The following is a 23,618-nucleotide window of genomic DNA, read 5'->3' on the forward strand; positions in this document are numbered from 1 at the left end:
TCTCTGTGTTTATGAGCAGCGAACCCCATTCTGCTCAAAAAACACTGTAGTTATTCCTCAGCAGAGCATTTTCTCACTGAAGATTCCTCCCACAAAGTTTGCAGCAGTGTTCTGTGAAGAGTCACAGAGAAATCAGTGAAAATTTGTGTAAGGTGTTTGCAACACAGAAGAAAAATGTGCTCCTACAACAGGAGCCGATGGGCAATCACAAAGATAGACTCACTCTGTTAAAAGTAAGCCTTATGTAAGTTTTTTTTTTAAAGGAAAGATTGTGTCCTAGCAGAGGCTGAAAATATTTATGTCTATAGACCCTTTGAAAGTTTGAACTAAGACTAACACAAAGTAAAGTTCTACATGTGCTTTAGGCAGTGGCACAGATTCGTTTTTATATTTGTGGAGCCTGCAGGAATTGAAATGAATTGAGTTACATATCTAATCGAATCAAATCATTCATAAAATGTAAGATTTAATGATGCATTGAACCTTTGTAGAAATAATTGAAATCGAATAGCTGCTGATTCACAGATAAATCCCCACAGAGTTGTGCTCAGTTCGTTCCAGACATTACTACTCTACTACTCCAGAGCTACAGACTATAGCTGTGTTTATCACAGTAGTTTTTAAAGTTAGATAAATACCTAATAATTGCTAATCAGAATTACTTTTATTAATGATAATAAGTGTCCTGGGTATTTTGTATTGTCCTCTGTTGGACTATAATAAATGTTTTCCTAGTGTTAAGTGACATCACATTCACATGTGTACATGTATAGCTTGTGGTACAAAGTGTGATTATAGCTTTAAATGTACAGTGAGTTCACCACCATGACGTCATAATAGGATGGCTAACATTACCCTCCTAATCTGACACTTAGCCAGTGGATGCTGTTGGCCCTTTGTTGAGCATCTGCGACTGTCCATGGGAAACAGTTTTTGCCTTGTGTCTGTCACTGTTGGTACTTGAATCATCATTTCACTCATTTAGTGCTGTTTCTACTTATTTTCACCTACATGTTTTTTTCATCCACGAGCACAAGATCACGACCTTGTGCAGACAATGCCACTGCAAGGCAAAACTTTGTAGTTTCAGTTGCAGGTTTTTGTTTTGTTTTGTTTTTTTGCAGACATATCCCTGATTTGTATTCTGAGCATAATATGAGACTGTTTGTTTAATCAGATCCACGGTGGCATTAAATTGGTTGGCTTGTTCGTAGTGTTTGCCTTTCCACAGTGTGTTTTGGATTACCAACCCAGACAATTGGCTAGTTCTTTCCTCTCAGACAAGTGCAAAGTGTACGTGAGGCATGAGAATTAGGGTTTGGTCAGTTAGCAGTTTCACTAATTTGTATTTTATCTCTACTTGGATATGGATTAGTTTTAAAGCACAATAACCAAATTATTTATTTATTCTTAACTGTGCCATTCAGTATACATGCAGAATTTTGTTTTTGAAGGTGACATTGTCTGTCTTTGGACTGTTGCTCTTTGTTTAATCAGTTATTTAAAAAGGAAAGGACCACTGTATGTAGATTCTCATGACTTTTGAGTCCATCTCATGCTAGATAGTACCTGGCCCTATTTTGCTTATTTATTTTATTTATTTATTTATTTATTTTTTAATTTTATTCTATTTTTTTCTGTTTTTGAAAAATTAGGTCCAGTACCTTCGTCATCATGATTACGTCTTTAACAGTAACAATAAAACCCTTGCGAAGATCTCACATGCTAACAGTTCTCAGTGTTTTGTGGTGTCCTGATTCAGGAGATTTTCTCCCTTGTACTTTGCTCTTTTCCCCCTTTCCTCCAGTGGATTCTCTTCTGTTTTCATCTCTCTTGCTCTGGGAATAAGGCTGACTTCTATTTATATGCTCAGATGCTAGGGAGATGCAACCTCGTGGGATTTCTTTACAGCTCTCCCTGTTCACTGTCTCTCTCTCTCTTCTCCCCTCTCTGTCCTTTCTTTATCTGTTTGAGCACATACTGTATAGTTGAGGGTTAACCTATTTTTACATGTTGCCAATGAACCAACCAGAGCCGATAGATTCTCAATTATCTTTAACTGTGCGAATTGTGATTAAACTGTAATGACCATAATTGTTCTCTTTGAGCCACCCATCCATAGCAGTAGGTATCTAACTAGCAGATTGATTTATCCTGCGGCTGAAAGAGCGTCTTGCATAAGAATTTTTTAGGGAGTTTCCTCTCTTCAATACACAGTCAGTGCACAGAAAGTCTAAAACTCCAGTTGGTTCTCACAAAGATAGAAGTACAGTCAGTGACACACACTCAAATGCATGGTGATAGATACATAACATTATGCTGTATGGTGTAGACAGAAATCCCCTCCAGTAATGTGATTCTTGCAAACATTCTTATCCCTTAAGTGGGTTATGCATATTTATCTGCCCGGTCGTGCTGATGCCAACGGAAAAATATAGTCATTGCTTATTTGAACGTTGCATATATGGGCAACATTGTTGTTTAGATATGTTTTACCAGATTCATTCAAATCACAAGTACAAACAGTCACAAATGTATGTATTCATTTAAATTTTGGGGTGTATGCATGCAGGAATTTGAGGATCTCATGCAAAGAACCCTTTAATGGATTTAAAAATTAAATGAATATGAATGAATATTAAGCCATAACACTCATGCACTCATGATCTCTACCTGATCATGAAGTATTTTAATTGTGATTAGTCAAGAATGATAGAAAAAGATCTCCCCACACTTTGAGCCATGCACTGTTTTCACTTTATTTTGTAAGCATTCATCTGAAATGACTCACTGATGCTTCCAGAACCTTAGTAGAGAACTGGTCGAGTGGAGCGGTGGTCATCCTGTAAATATTTGCAACTGATAAGTCGAGAAAATTGTTTATTCATTATTTAATCATTATTCTGACAGTTTCATAATCATCATTTAAGTCATTTGTTCAAACCAAAAAAGTGTTCCAGCTTCTTCTATCTTTTAGTGAGAAAGTTAGTCAAATATCTTTGGGTTGTGGATTGTTCCTCAGAAAACAAGTACTTTGAAGACATTAACTTGGGCTGTAGGAAATTGTGATTGGCATTTTTCATCAATTTCTGACATTTTCCAGACCAAAACTTTAATGATTTATCAAGGGAAATAGTCACCAGATTTAACAATAATGAGAATAATCAATCTATAATAACCTTTCATGTATTTCACCTGTAAGAATTTGCTGAAACATTTGTTTAAAGGAACTGGTGTTTAATATTGAGTTCTTTGTAATAATGAGTGTAGCAGACACTGTACTGCTCATTATTACACCAAAACTAATTCAGGCAAAGATGACATTTGCAAAGCAACTCGTTGGATGACTTACCTGTGCACTGTTGCACTGTAGTGCTCTGTCAATACTTGCTGTATATTTTTGTTGTTGTGTCTGCTATTTGCCATTAATAACTGCAGCAGGCTGCCAGACTGAGAGGCCTGAGATATTCCCACAAAATCTCCAGGCGCTCTGCGCAGCTCAGACGCCACCTGCTACCAGGATAGAAAGGGCACATGTTACCTGGAATAACATGGCTGACAGCAGATGTGTGAGCTGCAAATTGTTTAATAGACAGCATAGTCCAATGACTGAAATCCTGCCCATGTGTGATGTTAGGATGTATTTATGATTTTGATGGTTTTCGTTTCCTTTGAGAATTGTGTAATAAAAATAATAAAAACTTTGACACATGACACCTTAAATTCTTAGTTGTGAGCTGTTAAACGTATATAAACACAGTGGCCAGGTTGTTGTGTCTAAATATCACAGAAAAGACATTACTTTGCATGTTGCATGCAATTTGCATGTTCAAACAGACTCGAGTTAGGGGTCTGAATTTTCATTATACTGTGAAAGTTGGACACAATTAATTAAATTTACATATTTGTCACCTCAAGTGTGCATTTTTGCAAGTGTCAGCATCAAACTCTTGCTTCCTGTGTGCACTATTTTTCTCTCTGTTCTTTTTTTGTTTTAATACAAGTTGAAATAGTTGAGTTGCTGGACTGTGACGCATTGTGTCTGGGCCGAGCTGCTGCTAGAAAAATCCTGGCTTTTTGACAAGATGTGAGAGTTGCATCTGCACCCCAATGCATCCGATTTAATACAGTGACATGTCACTGAAGTACCCCAACCAGTCTGTGGCCTTCTGTGTGTCTTAGGTTATCTGTTTATATGAGGACAAGGACAGTTTAAGACATCAATCTGCTCCCAAATTTGTATTCCAACATCATCTTCCAAACAGCACACTCAACAACAGAGGGACTGGATCTATTAGTTTGCCAAATCTGTTCAAGCACAGGCTTTATGAATAATTGATGGTAAATATTTGAATCTCTGCTAGGTGATTTTGTGTCTCCTCAGCAACCTTGTGTAAAATATTCCCCCAAATTCAGCAATAATGACAAACATGAAAAACAGTTGCTGTGGGTCTAGTGGTTTGGTTTACAAAAATGTTTGTCTCAGGCTGCACATCACGCTGAAGCTGGACAGTAAGATGGTTGTTTCTTTGCCCTCCTTTCCCTTTGGGTATTGCTCTGATACTTTGTTCAATGTTGATATCTTTCATCTGATGACTGAAGACACTTGTGAAATGTGTTTTACAATAGTGTCTCTGAACTTGGTGGGTTCACCTTAGAGTGACTGAATTGATCAGTCCTAGGAGCTTGAGTTTTCCCAGTCCATATACTTATATGTCAAGATTCACTCTTTGGTACATACATATTTCAGTAATATATATATATATATATATATATATATATATATATATATATATATATATATATATATATATATATATATATATATATATAGATATAGATATATATATATAGATAGATAGATCGATAGATATTACAAGTTATTACAAGTATCATAAAATTGCGTGTTGCGAGTGTGGAGATTTACATCAGCACATTAACTTATCTAGAAATATACATGGTGTGAAAAGAAATATGGAATTTTGTTGCTGTTGTTGAACCTCCAAGCAGCCTACTCCTCACAAGTTTGTTATCACTGTTGACTGAAATCCCTGCACCCTTTGACTGCATCTTTTAGGTCCTGCTCTGGTGGGTGTAGTTAGAAAAGACTGGGCCTCTCAAAACAGCATCGCCCTCTCCTGGTCAGAAGTGGAACAGCCTCCATTAGACATTGTGGACTATGAGGTCAAATACTATGAGAAGGTATTTTGTGATAGTAAATATGATAGCTTCATTTATTTATTTTTATTTATTATCTTTGACCATGTTTATGTACCATATATGTTAATTGCTTAGTGACAACAGTGATTTGTATTACAGTTATTCTAGCACTGAAATGCATGAGAAGCGATTACACACACAGAGAACAATTACTGCTCACAGAGCAATGTGCATTTTTAGCATACAGAAACCCAAATGTAAGTGTAGAGCATCCAAAATGTATTTCTATCTCAGCTTTGTTCACCATCTGCTCTGATAGTTAATAGGATAAAAAATTATGTGTTTTGTTCAGGCATTGCTGTGTTAATGGGTTTTTACAAAAACATTTTTGTGTGCACTGCCAAAATGTGATTTGTTTATAATCTCTGGCAATTGGTTTCTGCTTATCTAGGAGCAAGAGCAGCTGAGCTACTCATCGACACGGACCAAAACCCCCAGCGTGGTGGTTACAGGCCTCAGACCCTCAACTGTCTATGTCTTCCATGTGCGCGCTCGCACAGCTGCCGGCTACACAGCTTACAGCCCCAACTTTGAGTTTGCTACTGCAGCTGAGGGTACGACAGTGGGGTAGCAGTGCTTATGCTGCCTGTGCTTTAGGGAAGAATGGCTCCTGATATTCAGACATTCAGTCAGTTAGATTTGTGTTGAAATCCCAATGGACATGGAGTTTTAGTTTTAAAACAATGCACAGAAGGGAGTTTTAAAGCCAGAGATGAGGAGTCATCTCTGTTGATCAACAACCCTATAAAATCCCCAGACATTTTATGGTCATTCTTTGCTATGGATCAGTAAAACTCATCAGTGCCTCTTCAGGCATGAGCCATTTATTTAAATGTTTATAAGCTCTGTAAGTTCCTGATTCGGGCTGTGCAATTGTGCTTATTACCGTTTTCATGCACACATAACGCTCTGCTGATTCTAATCCTGAAATATGCAGGAATGCACAGCCTCCTACAAAAATGCACATTTCTGGTGATGAATATGTAGATGTGCACCTTTACATTCTCTTATTCCCATATATCCACTGTACTGTACATATATACTTCTGATGTAAATCCACATCTACTTATATATACTTGGATTATGCTTTACATATGCCATCTTCTCTGTCACCTTCAGCCTGTACAGTGCACACTCTCTCTAGCTTTATGTCAGTGCAGTGATTTAGACCTTTTTCATATTTCTTAACTGTTTTCCTGTTTACCCTCATCTCACGCAAATAGAGAGAGGGCAGAATTTTTAAGGGCTAATCAAAATAAATGGCACCTTGCATCAGCTAATAGAAATTCAACAGATGTTCCTTGAATCAAACATTTACTGTTCACATGTAAAGAGGCTCAATCACTGAGATGTTAGTCCATTCAAGGATACATCAGGAAATATTTCTGGCCTCTGTCTCCTGCTACTCCTCAGTTTTTGTTGGAAAAGATGATGGTAACAGTCTGAATAATAACAACTGTTAAGTGTGTGCCTTAGTCTGTTTTATCTGGACTATAACAATGCAGTCTAAATCAGACCTTGAATATAGAGCAGAAGAAGATAAACTGCAAGACTTTTAAATCTACCTTTTATATGATTAAAATGTGTTTGCATTGTTCACAAATATGTTGAAGAGGGGAAACCTGAGCAAGCATTAGGATACTATCAAATGAAAGGATGCCTTCTATTTCATTTTCAGTGGTGATAAATATGAAGGAAGTTTATTTAGAAACATGTAAATAATAATGAATACCATTTTTAATCTATTCATTGTGTTCAGTAAATTGTGACACTGTTCTTCCTCAGATCCTGATATCGCTGATCAGGGTCAAGTTCTGGTGGTTGTAACAGCATCTGTAGGAGGTTTCTCCCTGTTGGTCATTCTTACCCTCTTCCTCCTCATCACTGGACGGTAAGACACCCCCTGTGCCTCATCGACAATGGCTTATTGTTAACACCACACAAACACTCTCTCTCTCTCTCTCTCACACACATACACACACACACCTCTGTGCTTCGCTTCTCATAATCTCCAGAGTGGCGCTACAACCAGAAGTCTGTTAATGGACTCTCTTTTGCCACCAAGCAGACACTCTTATTTTCCAAATGGCTGAACCAATTTTCTGCCTAATTACCCAGCATGTAATGCATGTACCAGCAGTTTGCTCCATTCCATTAACTTCCACAGGTTAGCTCAGACTGTTGTCTTCAGTCCACCTCTGGTTCACAGGATTTTACCATTAGTGGCACTTATTAATAAACAATGAAAAATGGCCCAGAATTGGTACATACTTCATCTGGATTTTTAATTGTGATACAAACTGAAGTGATAATCTTTGATCACCTCATGCTCGAAATATCTGAGCACAGAAATGGCAACAATGTGTTTTCACAGAAAAGATCAAACACTGGGTTTCATGTGGGAACATTTTTGCATCTTTATCCTAAATCTCTCTTACGCTCATGAGATTTGATCATTAGCATAATGGACACCCCTAAATTGCTCCATTACTCAATATGTGGACAAGTTTCATTTTAGTGTTATAACAAAAATGTTACGTAATCATGCTTAAATTCTGCATTCATTCAGATCAAGACATTACAATTTGTAAGTTATACAAGTGTTTACCTCCTTTTGAAGAAAGCTAGATTATATCTGTGCACCACTGTCAACAAAATTCTCAGTATGAATAAATAGGTGAATGTGACAAACTCTCTCAAGTTGCTTATATGTGCCTTTTAAGAATGAATGGTTCTTGTATGAGGTCTATTTGTAATGTACAGCATTAAAAGCAGTAGTACTGTTTAGCTGATAGCCATCTGTAAATCTGTCAGAAACCTCTTCCTGTCCCTCCATTCAAAACTAAGTGTACCGCAGGGATGTGGATGATGTTCATGTATTGTTCAGCCTTCTCATTTGCTCAGAAGGGGGCCTATAGGATAATCCCAGAGCCAGAAAGACCACATTTACAATACCTGCCAATACCTCAAATTTTTCTTTGACCTAGGTTTTGACTTAACTTATAAACTATATTTATATAAATGAACACGCCTAAAGTGAAAGTATTAGTGCATTCTAATCCTCTGAGGGCACTTTCAAAGGACAACTGCCTTCTGTTTTTTTTTTTTTTTAAACTGAGGATGCAAATTGTTCTTTTTGTTGAATACTACTGTTTGATTGCTACTTTTGTCCCGCCTCTCCCTCTCTATGGAGACTGAGCCTTGAAAGCCTTGAATTTGTGACACTGTGAATAGGATAAAAGTGGGGAAATAGGAGAAAATAAAAAGAACTACATAAAGGCAAGAACAAAAAGTGCTCTAAAAGAACGGTTTATAGAAAAGAGGAAAATGGCTCTGTGTTATTTTTTTCTTCTTTTTTCAGCAGACATCTTTGCAAACCAAAAGACTGATGATGTGGTATTACAGGCAGAAGCCTAATGGTACTGCATGGAAAAAGCCTATTTAAAACAGTTTTCAGGCAGTTTGTGCTGTCAGAATAAATGCTCAGTTTTCCACCTTTTGTCACGAGGGCAGTAAATCTGTTAGATGTCATACTTGTTTTCTGCTGATAATGTCAACTAATTCACTGTGCTGCTGTGCACAAAACACTGAGAGGGTTATTAGCAGAAAAGAGAAGGCAGAGAGGAAAAAAAGCTGAGATGTACAGGGGTATTTTATGTGGTGATGAAGGTGATTCTTACTCTTTGGTAATCTGGTTCACATGTACAGGTGTCAAGGGTACATTAAAGCCAGGATGAAGTCAGAGGAGAAGAGGAGGACTCGCTTCCACAGTGGACATGGTAGTGTATATCATTTTTATTGTCTCTGTCTCTTTTTTGTCTTTTTTTATTCAGTTTTTGCTTTTGATTTTAGCATGGGTTTCCACACTGGTGGTTTGCAATGCCTCAACAAATTTCATACTCCAACCTCTAGTGTACAGAGTTGCATTGTACAGAGTTGCACAGAGTCGCATTTTTCCATGAGTGGAGTTTATGTTATTATTGATTAAATTTTGATAAAAATGTATATTTTTATGTGTCTTCTCACTGTGTTCTGGCATTTTCAAAATTACAAAAATTGGCCCTGTTTCAGTGCTCAAATATTTTCACCCATCCGCCACAGTATCTCATACACCCTGCTATTGGATTTTGACAAAACCCTGGTAACCGCTGTTCAGTTGTCACAATTACTGGGCTGACCTAAGTGTGGTGCTACAATTACAGATAAAAACAGGGTTACCGATTGCCCCACAGGAGAGGCATATCATTCTTGGGGAACAAAATGGTGCTCTGACAGTTCTGTGAGAAACTCTTGCAGTATTTGATGTGGGGCCTGCAGGGGCACCAGTGTCTACCCTCTCTGATTTGTGTGAATACAAATATTGTAACGTGCTGACATGCCAATACATCCACACACACACACACACTATTATTACTGTTTGTGTGCAAGTGTTGGTGCGTGTCTTCATGCTGTCTTCTATGTCTTTTCCTCCACTGTACAGAGAGATGTTATGTGGTCATACCTTTCATCATCAGGGTCTAGTTTTTCAAATAATTATATTAGTCTTGCCAACACACATCTTGTTTGTTATTTCCTGTTGTGTGCTAGGGAGGCATCACCCAGGTGGGAAGGGGTGGGGGGGTGCAAGCAGGCTCAACAAACTGGTAAAAAAAACTCTTGTTCTATTACAGAGTTGAGCTTAGACACCTTGGAGACAGAGGTAGAGTGTAGACTCCAAAATGGAATATATCTCAGACGAAGCCTTCAACCCTGTACAATATGAGCTGACACAGCTATAAAGAACATTTAGTCCCCAGCTCATCTGCTCGAGGTGTACTGGGAGCTGCTTCAAGTTATCATTTGTGCCAGTCATAATGCACCGCGCTCACTGCAGCAGCGTCCCCAGCCTCAGCCAGAGAAGCAGATGCCGAAGTCAGGCTGCCTGTAATGTCTTTATACACAGTGCTCTAGGGCGTTTTCTTAGCTCTTTTTTTTCCCCTTTTCTCTGGTCTTTTTCTTCATCCTTTGACAAAATAACAGAGAAACTTTACAGTATAACAGCAGCAAACACACCACCAATTGTGGACCCACATACTGTAGTTGAATCAAGGATCAACTTGATCAACAGCCTCAGTAAAAATGTAAAGTTATATTTTTCAGTATATCAGAATTTACAGCAGGGTTATAGAGTAGTTCGATTACTTCTTTATGCAGGCAAATGTTTGGTTTTGAATAAATGAGAGAACACACCGTTGTCGATAAAGCACAGAAAAAAACTCAGGTGAGATATAAAACAAGTTGTGAAACAAAACGATGGGACCATATTTTCCACATAAGTCAAAAGTCATATGGGAAAGCATTTTGAATCTGGTAACCCACAGTTTAAGGCCAGGTTGACTTCAACAGCTCACAGAACTTTGATGCTCTGATGCGCCAGATAATATTCAGGTGAATATCTTATCACAACATGCCCATAGCTTGTATTTGTAATGTTGTGAATTTTTCCACAGGCATTATTATCTCTATTTGATCTGTACATATTTTGATATGCTTTTTAACATGAGTGCCAACATTTCCATCTGTACATTTCCATCTGCAAAGTGCTTGTTCATAGTGGGAGCTGCTAGGTCTCTGTAAATAATCATTTACAGAGTACGTTGTAGACCTGCTCTATATGAAAAGTGCCCTGAGATATCTTCCGTTGAAATTTAGCGCTGTATAAATAAAAACTGACTTGACTTGATTACATTATAAATCTGCGCGAACTCCTCTGTGAATAGCTAACAGTGCATCTGTGCCATGTGTCAATGTGTCTGTATGTCTAATATACTAATACTGTATAAAGAGTCAACAATGCTCTCAATGCGTACACGCTGTACATTTGAAGGTATTATTAGGGAAAGAATCTATTAATCAACCAATAACATGTAAAGTTCCTCCAAAATAATATGCAGAAAATATCATATTGTATTTGTGCTTCTTGTCTTTCAGTTCCTTTTTCTGGGATAAAGACCTATGTGGATCCTGATACATATGAGGACCCCACTCAAGCTGTGGAGGAATTTGCCAAAGAGATAGATCCCTCGTACATTTGCATCGAAAGGGTGATTGGTGCAGGTAAAATAAATACTAATAATGAGTGATTTGTAACTAGGTAGCAGATATTATTTTGCACATGCCATCATCCTAATCTGGGTATTATTCCCTAAATTAATATGAACAGGCATTTGTAAGGGTATCAGTGGTGGTTAACTAGCACCTGTGACAGAGAACGGTCACATTTTATTATGAGTAACAATTTTATTTTAGAAGTGTTAAACCCCATAAAGTTTCACTTCAAAAAGTAGTTTATTATAGTGTCCTTAGAGGAGCAGAGCTACTGCTGCTGACTATGAATAATAATGTTTGATGGTTCATTAAATTGAACAGATTGTGACTGCCAGTTAGCCCATGAGTAATAATCAAGTTGCCCTCCATTTGACTGGTTTTTGTGACATGAGCTCTATCTGGTGGAGGCAATGTGTAACAACAGTTAGAACTTGACTTGCACTTACTTTATTTCACCATATGTTTTTTTTTTTTTTTTTGAAGCTTTTTTCTCATTTAAAAAGAGTTTTAAAAACTTATTTCTACTTTACCATAACTATTAGAAACATCATAATAAATTTTAAAAGCAGCAATGAATGCTGGGGGATAAATACAGAACTTAATCTTTGAGACTTACACTGTACAGTTATTTATTTTGTATACTGTTACTGAATATGTGACACTACTTGTAATAGGTTTTATGATACACAAGAATCTATGCATGTTTGTGTGCACTGCATTTTTGCAGGCGAATTTGGAGAAGTCTGCAGTGGTCATTTGCGTTTACCTGGAAGGATGGGCATTGCTGTGGCAATAAAGACACTTAAAGGTGGCTACATGGAACAACAGAGGCGAGAGTTTTTACGTGAGGCCTCAATCATGGGGCAGTTCAACAATCCCAACATTATCAGGCTGGAGGGAGTAGTCACCAAGAGTAAGTTCTTTGTGTGTCTGTTAGTGTGTGTCTGTGTGTGTTTGTGTGTGTTTACTTCTGTTTTTTTTTTTTCTCTCTCTGTTCGTCGCTCAAATCATGTCTTTTACCTTTTTTTTAGGCAGACCCGTGATGATAGTGGTGGAATACATGGAAAATGGAGCACTTGACTCTTTCCTCCGGGTGAGAAGAATACACGCTCACAGATGTACACTTGAGGAGATGCGGTCTTCTTTACACCATATTTGTCCTCTGTCTCTCTTGCAACTGTTTCAGACACGTGATGGACAGTTCACAGTGCTCCAGCTGGTCGGCATGCTGCGTGGCATTGCAGTAGGCATGACCTACCTCTCTGAGATGGGTTACGTTCACAGAGACCTAGCCGCACGCAACATCTTGGTGGATGAAAACCTGGTGTGTAAGGTGTCTGATTTTGGCATGTCCAGAGTCCTTGAAGATGACACCGAAGCAGCATACACTGCTACGGTGAGTGTGGAGGTAACAGTAAGGTGCACAATATAAACTCTGAATATCCTCTAACAAGTTTATTCTGTGCTGCTGTTCTGTGTCAGGGAGGAAAGATACCAATACGCTGGACAGCACCAGAGGCTATTGCTTATGGAAAGTTTTCCTCAGCTAGTGATGTATGGAGCTACGGCATTGTCATGTGGGAAGTGATGTCATACGGCGAGAGGCCCTACTGGGAGATGTCCAATCAAGATGTAAGCTGCTGGTCACATTAAAACTCTATAACCACTGACACTTGGTGAACACAACATGCTGTTTGTGTTTTATGTTATCTTTCTTGGGGAGAGTAGCTGTTAAAAAGTAGAGCGGTAATTGTTCTGTTTTAGATACAACTTCATGTTTACTCATGTTCACCTCAGGTCATTTTATCAATCGAAGAGGGCTACCGTCTGCCAGCACCGATGGGCTGCCCTGTGACGCTGCACCAATTGATGCTGCACTGCTGGCAGAAGGAGTCCACCCAGCGCCCATGCTTCAACGATGTGCTCGCTTTCCTTGACAAACTCATCATCAATCCCAGTAGTCTGCTGACTTTGGTGAATGATGTTCAGAGGTAAGTATGGATTCACATAGACACTGTGTGAAATTTAGGGTGTTTCAGCCAACTAACTGAAAGTTGTTTAAATTTCACAAAAAAATCTACTGTTTACTAAAGTATTCTGTACGATTTTATTGTTTTCCTACCTCCCAGGCTGCCACTGCTTTCAGTTTGAGTAGTGTATGAAAATTATCTCGCACAGACTAAAGAAATTGTTTAAGACACAATCTGTAGATAAGCCACCACAGTGAATATTTAAGTTATAACAGCATGGCAATACAGTTTTAAGTAGAGTATATTTGGTGAGTACTTGTTGCGTATGGAAACCTCCAACATTCAAGGTCTGAGTGTCATCTGCCTAGTAGTATTGCATAGTTTTTATCATATATTTTTGGAATGTCAAACCCAGGGGACAAATATTGAAAACTTGAAAGGGATAGTATGAATGTGGTACTCTTAAGAGTTTTAAATGAATCTAAGTGCCAGAATAGAAAGTTTTCCACAAGTGCTCATCACTTATTTGAAGGCAGAAGGTTATGGTATATGTTGGAAAATGGTTATACCAGGTTTGTAGCTTGTGGGCTTCAATATGCTAAACCCGAAAATGCAGTTTTCATATTATGCTATGCTTGACTCTCTGATTGTCATCCTAGCTTCCCCGACTCCCCTGAGGACATGCCAGACTACCCTCTTTTCATCTCTATCGGCGATTGGCTTGACTCCATCAAAATGAGCCAGTATAAGAACAACTTCCTTGCAGCAGGATACACAACTTTGGATTCCATTTCAACCATGAGTATAGAGTGAGTGAAGCCAAATTATACAGAATGAAGCCACAGTATCAAAGAAAACTAAGTAGCATTAAAGGAACAGAGAGATGGTGACATTGCAATAAAAGTGATTCCACTATCTAGCTTTGTCAAGAATATATCTGTGGACTTTATGTAGTTTGTGTGTAAATGATTGTTCTTTTTTTAATGATGATGATGATAATATCATTATCACAATATCATATCATAATATTGTATATGTCCTGGCTTAACAGCTGTATTATCTGTATTATAATAACTGTATTATGTATATCTGTCATGAAGCTGCAGCATTTTCTGCACATACTGGCATGATTTTTTTGTGTGTGCTTTTTGAAAGTTAAAGTAATGTGGAAGACTCATTGCATGTTTGTCTTGATGTACAAGTATATCTGCTGCTCAAACTATTAATGTCTTACTGAATAAATCTTCTTGTCCCCTTCAGTGACATCAGGCGTATTGGGGTCTGTCTGATTGGTCACCAGAGGAGAATCATAAGCAGCATACAGTCTCTGCGCCTGCAGCTTCACCACATCCAACAGAGCGGCTTTCAAGTGTGAGACCACTGCACAAAGACGGACTGCGTGTGTGTGTGTGTGTGTATGTGTGTGCACACACCGAGCTGGAAACAAACCAGAGCTCCTTGGCATCGTCATTCGACTAACTGCACAAACACCTGACTGTTAGGTGTAGCAGGTATCACACGCTGCTCGTGTGAGAGCAGTCCGCCACTAGACTACATGTGGTCTAGTTGATACACACTCATCATCTTATGGATCATTATCAATACAGCCTCCACAACAACCAACCTCTGTCAGCGTTGGCCAAATGCGGTCTCTTTGTTATCTCAGCAAATACTAGCATTCACTTGAATTTAGGACTTCTTTTCTCTAGTGTCTATTCAAGTGTTCACCAATACCTCTTCTCTTTCCAAGTGACAATCCAATGGTCTCTATTGACTTTGAATGGTCTCAAGTCTGTTACCTCATGACCAGAGAAGATGTGGTTAGAATAAATGGTATGGTGACGTATGGTAAAGTGTGTGATTTTAATAGCAACCTTTCCAGCCGGTTTATGAATCAATTCACCAAGAAATAAAGATTGATAGAATGGTAAATACAATCATGTTTTTGAACTGAAGACCGCTGAATGTCAAAAGATTTTATAGAAATGTATGTTCTATCCTCATGATAATGCAGTATGTCTTGTACAAACAGTCTTGTGAAAGTTGTATGTTTTATTCAGTATGTTTATTCCTTAATAAACAACCCTATTTTAATACTTAGTTTTCTCTCAGACTTTAACCACCAAAGGCCTTAACATCTATCTCCCTTGCACAATAACACAGGTATCCATGGATGCGTGCTCTCTCCCACAAACACACACATGCACAATAACAGCGTCCTCTTTAATTGTCACTCAAGAGACTAACACGTTTTCTGGACATGAAGACTTGTCAGGTGAGTTTGTCAAACAGGTGCTTATGGAAGGTTATACATGAAAGGCATATGGGTTTATTGAGCCAAACACAATGGCAAAGTATGTGGTAATTTTTTTTGGTTCAGAATCTACACCTTTTTAGATATCAAACTTATTTCATGTTGGTATAATTGTCGTTATATATTTGCATAAACTTACAAACACAGTTGCAGGGCTGACAAATAAACTGATGTTAAGTAAATATTTTCTTTTTTCACAACAGCAAAGATTCATTATACTCAACATAAGCTATTAAAAGCATATTGTTCTATTTTTTCCATTTCATATACTCCTTATTCTGTTTGACCACCGTCTACTGGCAAGTATGTGTTGGTATTTGTGTGGGGAATAGTGGAGATTAGTACCCAGGGCCCCAGCATGAGGAAGGACCTCAAAACAGTTGTAATTAAAAGTTTGTTATTATCTATAATTTTAACATTTTACTACAGTAGCATTAAAGGCTATTATTGCTGGCCAAATGAATAATTTGACAAATTATTCACTGTATCTGAGACCATATTAAGGCCTCTCAGGGCACTCTCACTCGGAAAGGTGCCCATAGTTTTGTCTACTCCTGGATGGACATGTGGTTTGTAGTGCTGCACTAACGCTGAGGCCTTCAGGTGACATATTCATGTAATTAAAAAAAACAAAATCAGGCTACAAAGCACTAAGGAAAAATATAAATAACAGGCATTAAAAAATATTTTTCATTAGGAGCAACAATAATATGGCTTCCCACTTCCTTTGTCTTATATCTCACAGTATGATGATCTGAAAAAAAAAAAAAAAAAAAAAAAAAAACTTACCAGAAATAATGTTCTGCAATCTTCTAAAACCCCACAATGAAAACTTCGCAAAGTAGTCACGGTATTTTGAGCAAAGAGAAGATGAAGAGGAAGGGGCACATTACGGATTACCTCTAACAAGCACTCCAGATGCAGATGTTTACTTGCTGATCCAGTTATTTGTGCAGGCGTGACAAGTGGCTCAGAGGTGTACCATCACGTCATCTTTGATAAGAAGTAGCCTTGTTTGACCTGCAGGTGGCAGACTTGAGTCAGCTCTGTGGTCTCCCAGCAACACAGTGTAAATAACTCGGTGTTCTTTCTGCAGGCTAAAGCGCAAGAGAGTGGAGGAGAAATGAATGAAACACTGGTTTGATGCTGGTTATTTAATGAACTAGCTGAAGGGAACGTTAGGTGCATCCTGAAAGCGACAAACAAGGCTAAATTACAGGTAAAAAAAAATACATCTCTACATTAACAGTCTGAGAAAGGATAATACAAGCTAACGTTAGCGATATCGTCACCAGCTAGCGTGTTAGCGTTAACTGTAACACGACTACTGAAGTTAGGTCCAAAATGCGTTTCCTTCATCCTGTGTCATGTTTGTAGCTGTCTGGCAATAGTGGTGATATAAAAGTGCAGCGATATAGAAGTGCAACGATAGATACTGCCTGTATAAACTCAACAAGCTGGGGTAAATGGTGGCCACACGTTAGCTAAGGCTAACTAGCAACAATAACAAGAGATTAACTAAATAGCGAATGTTAATTACGTTACAACCTGGTAAACCTGTTAGCTTAAGCTAACGATTAGCGAATAAATGTCGGCAAGATAATGTCACTTGTTGATAGCTACAATGAGCCATTGCTCCTGTAGCTAATGAACACAAAAGTCTCATCTTAATATTAACGGTAAACTCTGTCAACAGTTACACGCAACGAGAAGAGACATTTAATCGTTTCCCGAGCAAAACAGGAGGTTGTGTGTTCATAATTGTGGTTCTTTCACTGCGACATTATAATTGTCGAGGAAGCAGTTAACGTTGTCCAGCTACATTTGCAGCTAGTTAAATGGGTTTATACAATTGGTGGTTATGTATAGTATGTGCATGTATCTCTTTGCACAGTATGTACGGCCTGCCTGTATTTATTAATTTCTGATAACCATTGCAGATGAATAAACACACAGGTGGTCAGCTCGAACACACCTTTTACCCTCACAATAAATTTCAGTGTAGGTGTTGATGTTGTGAACTTTCCAGGACACCTTCAAACACCCTGTTTAATCTATAAGATGTGGTGTTAGATTCTGAATGTTACAGTTTTCATGGTCTTTTTCTTGAAGATCACACAGACAGCTGATGGTTGCAGACTAGCCAATGGGGTTGTTTGACAAGTTGGCAGGATGGCTGGGGCTGAAGAAAGAGGTGAATGTGCTGTGTCTTGGCCTGGACAACAGCGGAAAAACCACCATCATCAACCACCTCAAGCCCTCTAATGTAAGTCTGTCTGTTTATGACATAAGTGACATGGGAAGTGTTACAGCACGGCTGCAGACCTGACATCCATGCATCTTCCATATTAATTAGTGATTACATGAATTTGTCCACACCCAACTCCATATCACTGCCTTTATTTTCCTATAATTATGCTATGTACCCCATTTAAATTGTGGTTAATTGTGGAGTGTGCTTCCCAATAAAGCAACTGCTGAGAATACACTGCATTTGTCTTTCAGGCCCAGGCACAAGACATTGTCCCAACCATTGGTTTCAGCATAGAGAAGTTCAAGACATCCAGGTAGCTGCTCATCATAAGACAAAACAACTTGTTTGACATTAAATAAAATCTGAAGTCAATTCAGTGTTATGCCACCTTTTCCATTTTTTCCACATGTATATCCATCACAAATTCATACATTTTGTCACAAACTCTGATATATTTATGTCCTCTCTTCTCTTCTCTTCCTGTAGTCTCTCCTTCACAGTGTTTGACATGTCTGGTCAAGGCAGATACAGAAACCTCTGGGAGCATTACTACAAGTGAGAATATTGATGGTACAAAAACAGTAATCTCCTTTGACATTTATGTTGCTGATATACATTTTAATATCTCTGATCTCTGTTCTTTCCAGGGAAGGACAGGCTATCATATTTGTCATTGATAGCGCAGACAAACTGAGGATGGTTGTGGCCAAAGAAGAACTGGACACGTTACTAAATCATCCTGGTAAGTTCATTTACATTTAAACAATTCTTGACTTTGTAAGGATTTTAATCCCTGTTGATCTACCTGGTTTGTCCCCTTGTTTTTTTCCATATTGTTTGTGTTTTAAAACATTGTTTCTCATTATTTTGAATGAATGACACAAATTATTTATTATGCTAAAACTTTCCTTTCTGTCTATACAGATATTAAACACAGGAGGATCCCCATCCTGTTCTTTGCAAACAAGATGGATGTCAGGGATGCTCTATCTTCTGTCAAGGTCTCACAGCTGCTCTGTTTGGAAAACATCAAAGACAAACCCTGGCACATCTGGTATGAACATGAATGCACACTTACTATGCCTGCATTCCGCTCCCATAGAGAAAACATGTATCACTTATGAACTGTAGTCTGTGGTGGAACCATACACTCTGGTGTGGCAGTACATACAGAATCACTATCTAATTGTGGTGTAGACATGCTGGATAAAGTGTTAAGTGCTTAAGTATTGCTGTAGTGTAGGTTAGGGACCCCACTGGCATCAGTAAAATTTCTATTTGCATTTACTATAGCTGGTGGATATGAAGAGGATGTAATACTGAATAAATATGTGAGTGCTGTGTAACATAGAGGTGATTATCATCATAGTAAATGTATCAGGATATGACAGAATTCTTAATATATACTGCTGATATGTTTCAGTGCCACAGATGCTCTGAAAGGAGAAGGATTACAGGAGGGAGTCGACTGGTTACAAGGTATGATTAGAGTTCACATGAATGAAAGTGAGGAGTGTAAGGTTGCATTCACAGACATCTGCTTTGTGTTAAAACAACACTGGGCTGCATTAGTGGGCTGATTTGGGCAGATTTTGACTGATGATGAATCTATATTTGCATTACTAGGTGATAAAATGCCTTACTTGTGTCATCACCTCAAGAAAGTGGAAGATATACTTTGTATAACTTTGTATTAACTTTCTACAACATCAACATTTTTTTATGTTTCACACTCCCATTCAAATCCTTCCATAGATCAAATTATGCAGATTATGCAGTGAGTACTGGGTGTTTTATAAATGTTGTGTTATTCATTGTGTTGTTGTGTAGCTGTAGAAAATCTGTGTAAACTCCCCTAGTTTTACCTTACCGTATTTACTGTGTCATTGTGACTCAAGTCTTTAATTAGCTGAGTGAGTTACTGGGGTACTCTGAACCTAAAGTCTGTGTAAAGCTCCTCAGCTTCATCACCTGCAGTGTTTTGACCTGCTACTGCATCTACTGGATCAAGTGTGCCCCAGAAGGGCTGCTGTCTGATATCAAATTTTTAAAGGATCGTATCAAATGCTCAAGTTTCAAGGCTCTGAAAGGTTTTATAGCTCACGCCGATGGAGAGGACAGCAGTAGTGGTCAGTTTGGATTCAGATCAACATTTACAATGTTGATCCAAATGCTCAATATGCTGGTTCCTATCATTATACCAGGCAGTGGTACATACAGTAAATGATTTTTATTTGGGGTTTTTAGAAAACTTGCTCTATATTTTGCTGATTACCTGTGTTCCTCACATTTTCTCCAGATCAAATAAAAACAATGAGAACATGAGGACCTGAGGAAGGACACGCTGGAAGTAACAGCATCCACGGACGTCTTTTTATGAAAGATCTGTTGACCGTGTTTCCAGAGGTACAATGGGATAGTAATGTTTTTTAATAGGGTATTTACATGGTTTTTGGATGTGTGTAATTGAGTGGAAAAATTAGAAGATAATTTGATCCTCTGGTACAAGTAAGAACACTAGAAATGCATCCACAGACAGTCAATTGAGCAACTTTAGATCATTTATTTTGGCTAAGTTCTTATTTTCTGTACAGTTTTATTGAGTTTAAACTGATAAATACAGGTGTTCAAAGGAACAAAAACATTTTAAAAATTCTGCTTCCACCTACAACATTCCCCCCGCTATTTTTCATTATTTTTGTGTACCAGAGGTCATGATAAACTATAGCTGCTCTTAAATAAGTCATTGTGGTTGGTGCTGTCTTTCTTTTAAGCAGCATTAAATCCTGAGAAGTCTTGAAGAAAAGACATGATTTTGGCTGCCGTGTTATATTGCATGTTTTAGCCCTTACATTACCCCCCTGTCAGACAAATGGTATGTGCCAGTTTCCCTAAAGAAACAAGCTTAACAGTCAGTTGATTCCATCTCTTTACACCGGCTCACCATTACTAATATTAGCTATGGTGTAGCCATATGTGCTATGATTATATTTATTTCCTCTGCACCTTTACAGCATGGGATAAATGCTCTTGCGAGCTGGTGACAGCCTGTCTCAAGCCATCATGCATCATTCTAAAAACCATTGGCAGAATGGAAAAAAAAACGTGATTTTTGTATGTACTGAGCTAAAACATTCACAGTGTCCTGTAAGGAAAATTGTTTCCACCTCTGAAATATGCCAAATGCTCCATTTCATTTTCTTTTTTCTCATCTCTCAGGGCCTCTGTAGATATATTGTTCAGTCAAGTGTCATTTACTTCTTCTGCAGAGGCAAATTTTCTGGTATTTATTTGACTTCTACCAAAAATCTTCATGCATTCCAGTTTACATCGCCTTTCTCAAACTTGCATATAGCCATCTCATTAAAACTATATCTTAACTGCAGCTAATACTTCATGTAGCTCTGCTCATGTTTGGTTGACATTGCTCTTTTTTAGTAGCTGTGAAAATATATTTTGCATATCGAATATCATAATTGTAACTAATTCAGTGTTTTCTAGGATTAAGTAGATTCTGTGGTACATGTTACTTGTGGCTGAGTGAATATATATAGTAGTCAACTTAGCTGTAACAAGTGATAAAACGTTGTCATAAATGAATGTCAAGTTAGTTAGCCTGTAAAGTTTGTTTAAAAGTTAAAACTTCTCTTTACAAAGCTAATTTCCAACTAGTAATTTTATCTTTGCCTTATTTTGTTGCTCAAAGAAAAAAATCTATATTTAAACAAACTGCTTCTCACAATTAACTCATAGTAATTTCAGTTATTCAAAGGCAGACAACTAAAAAATAAACATCTGCTCTGTCTCCACAAAGTTTCTAATGCAAGTTTTTGTCCTGAAAGCTTGTGTCAAAACATCACAGATCACATTGTGGTTGCTTCTTTTTTGTCTGATTGGAGTTTGCCAATCTCCATCACCTCAACCAAGCTTTTTAGCAAATAAAGAGGTGTTGCACTGTTTTTGAATAGTTTCAAGGCAAAAGGAAATAACTGACATTTGTTATACAATCTTTTAAGATGATAGTCATTTTATATACTCTGGTATATTGTTTATAAATGTCTTATCTGTAAACTCTGTTTTAGTACTATAAACATCACAAATTGCAGAAACTACAACTTGTAACACTCCAAAAATGATTGTTTCCCCCACTAACATTTGAAACTGAAGTGAATATGGACAGAAAATATCAGGGTGAGATTAATATTTGGAGCTCCTTCAGGAGTGTATGATACGGCTTTATACAGTAAATCTAGCATCTTTGATTGACAGTCATGTTTTGAAAAAAGACTTTGTTCATGGTTTCAAATGTTAAATGTAGAATGTATTACAAGTTTATGGATGAACAGGACAAAATGATTCCTCTTAGTTTTGGGAATTTTTAAAGTTTGGAATGATGAAGAGTCAGTTCATGGTTATGGTTCATCAGGTCGGTTCAACAGATTTACCAACCAGAGAAAACTTCACAGGTGCATCTCATTTAGAGTAACATAAAGTTTGTCCCTATCAGACAGTTTGAAATGTTTTTACCCTGAAAGTTGTAGATCATGTAGTGTTTCCACTGCAAGGAAACATTTCCAGTGAAAACAGGACCTTGTTACTTGAATCAGTGTCTCTGGGGACAGTGTCCTTTTTACTGCCACTGGGTGACACCCAAGTCCAAAATATTCAAATCGTAGATGGTGGATTCAAGGGCACCACATTGATTTGGTTTTTTTTGCAATATATTGTCTATTACTAAGTGGGGAATATTTCAGAGTGGTGATTTACTGGGAGACGTTTGGTCAACGTTCATAACCTCCAGACATCTTACTTCACATTTTCAAAACAAGGAAAAGGTCCTTGTGAGATCATGTTTCATATCCTTCAGACATCTATTTCAAAACAAGGACTGTCCAAGCACTTATTCACTTCTGCTTCATAGACATTATAGATTCTTCTTTCAAACCGTATCATCAGATGAGTTACATGTATTTTGTTTTTACACTGTATGTGTTGATTTTCAAAGAATAAATGCAGTGGAAAACAAATATTGTTTCATGTTTTAGGAAGTGATGGCACAGCTGTGGAGGTTTCATATGTGTCTTGTGTTATCAGTGGAAAAACCTTCTCTCTGTTTCTCTGTGCATCTCCCACTCTCCCCCTCTCTCTCTCTCAAACATCTTGAGCGCTGCCAGCAACAGCTGCTCATTAAACCTCCAGTCCTTGGGCCCTGAACAATTTATTTGGTTGAATATCAACATTCACTTATACAAGTTACAAGAATGAGTGTTATTACACCATGAAGCACACAATTCATTTTGTAAACTGTGTGTATTTATATGTTGATATAATGACATGATTAAGGGATGTGTATGTGGCCTGTATCATTGAGCCACAAACACATGAGCTTCAGTGTTGAGCTTGAAAAAGTGTCAGGTCATGTTCCAACCATCTGTCGAACATATAGTTAGAAACATTTCCAGCTGTCTTCCGCATGTTGTAGCTGTTTGCATCAGTACTACACAGACTCACTTGTCAGATGTCAAACAAAATCACATTCATGTCCATGTTATTCTTATTACGCAACTGCTCAAAATGTTTTATGTTAATTTTAATACGAATCTGAGCAGAATCGAATGATGTTTTATTCAGAAACTAACAAAATGCTTTATTAGAACAGAAAACGAGTCATATTAAAAGCCTTTATTGAAACGTCACGAGCTTCAGTTTCAGCAGACACAGAGAAATAGACTATCATAGTAATATCGAAATATTATTACGCTAATAATACATC

General features: G+C 37.8%; 2 protein-coding genes across 2 annotated transcripts in view; both read left to right on the plus strand.

The window, feature by feature from the left end:
• The window catches only part of epha6 (eph receptor A6), a 50,830-nt gene extending 35,457 nt beyond the window's left edge, over positions 1-15,373 (plus strand). The window contains exons 9-20 of the mRNA XM_018683112.2: positions 5,078-5,202; positions 5,612-5,774; positions 7,006-7,111; positions 8,929-8,999; positions 11,191-11,316; positions 12,035-12,220; positions 12,339-12,400; positions 12,494-12,703; positions 12,790-12,939; positions 13,105-13,298; positions 13,937-14,086; positions 14,538-15,373. Of these exons, the coding sequence (XP_018538628.1) occupies positions 5,078-5,202; positions 5,612-5,774; positions 7,006-7,111; positions 8,929-8,999; positions 11,191-11,316; positions 12,035-12,220; positions 12,339-12,400; positions 12,494-12,703; positions 12,790-12,939; positions 13,105-13,298; positions 13,937-14,086; positions 14,538-14,652 (1,658 nt within the window). The 3' untranslated portion in view covers positions 14,653-15,373. The remainder of the gene's footprint in view (positions 1-5,077; positions 5,203-5,611; positions 5,775-7,005; positions 7,112-8,928; positions 9,000-11,190; positions 11,317-12,034; positions 12,221-12,338; positions 12,401-12,493; positions 12,704-12,789; positions 12,940-13,104; positions 13,299-13,936; positions 14,087-14,537) is intronic.
• Positions 15,374-16,627: 1,254 nt separating this feature from the next.
• Positions 16,628-22,872, plus strand: arl6 (ADP-ribosylation factor-like 6). Its single transcript, XM_018683114.2, has 8 exons — positions 16,628-16,810; positions 17,704-17,857; positions 18,097-18,158; positions 18,332-18,400; positions 18,493-18,587; positions 18,770-18,899; positions 19,269-19,324; positions 20,145-22,872. The coding sequence occupies exons 2-8, from the start codon at positions 17,738-17,740 to the stop codon at positions 20,168-20,170; spliced, it is 558 nt and encodes a 185-aa protein (XP_018538630.1). The 5' UTR covers positions 16,628-16,810; positions 17,704-17,737; the 3' UTR covers positions 20,171-22,872.
• Positions 22,873-23,618: the final 746 nt, after the last annotated feature.

Source organism: Lates calcarifer, linkage group LG2 (genome assembly GCF_001640805.2).
Source record: "Lates calcarifer isolate ASB-BC8 linkage group LG2, TLL_Latcal_v3, whole genome shotgun sequence".
In the NCBI taxonomy this organism is placed as follows: domain Eukaryota; kingdom Metazoa; phylum Chordata; class Actinopteri; family Centropomidae; genus Lates; species Lates calcarifer.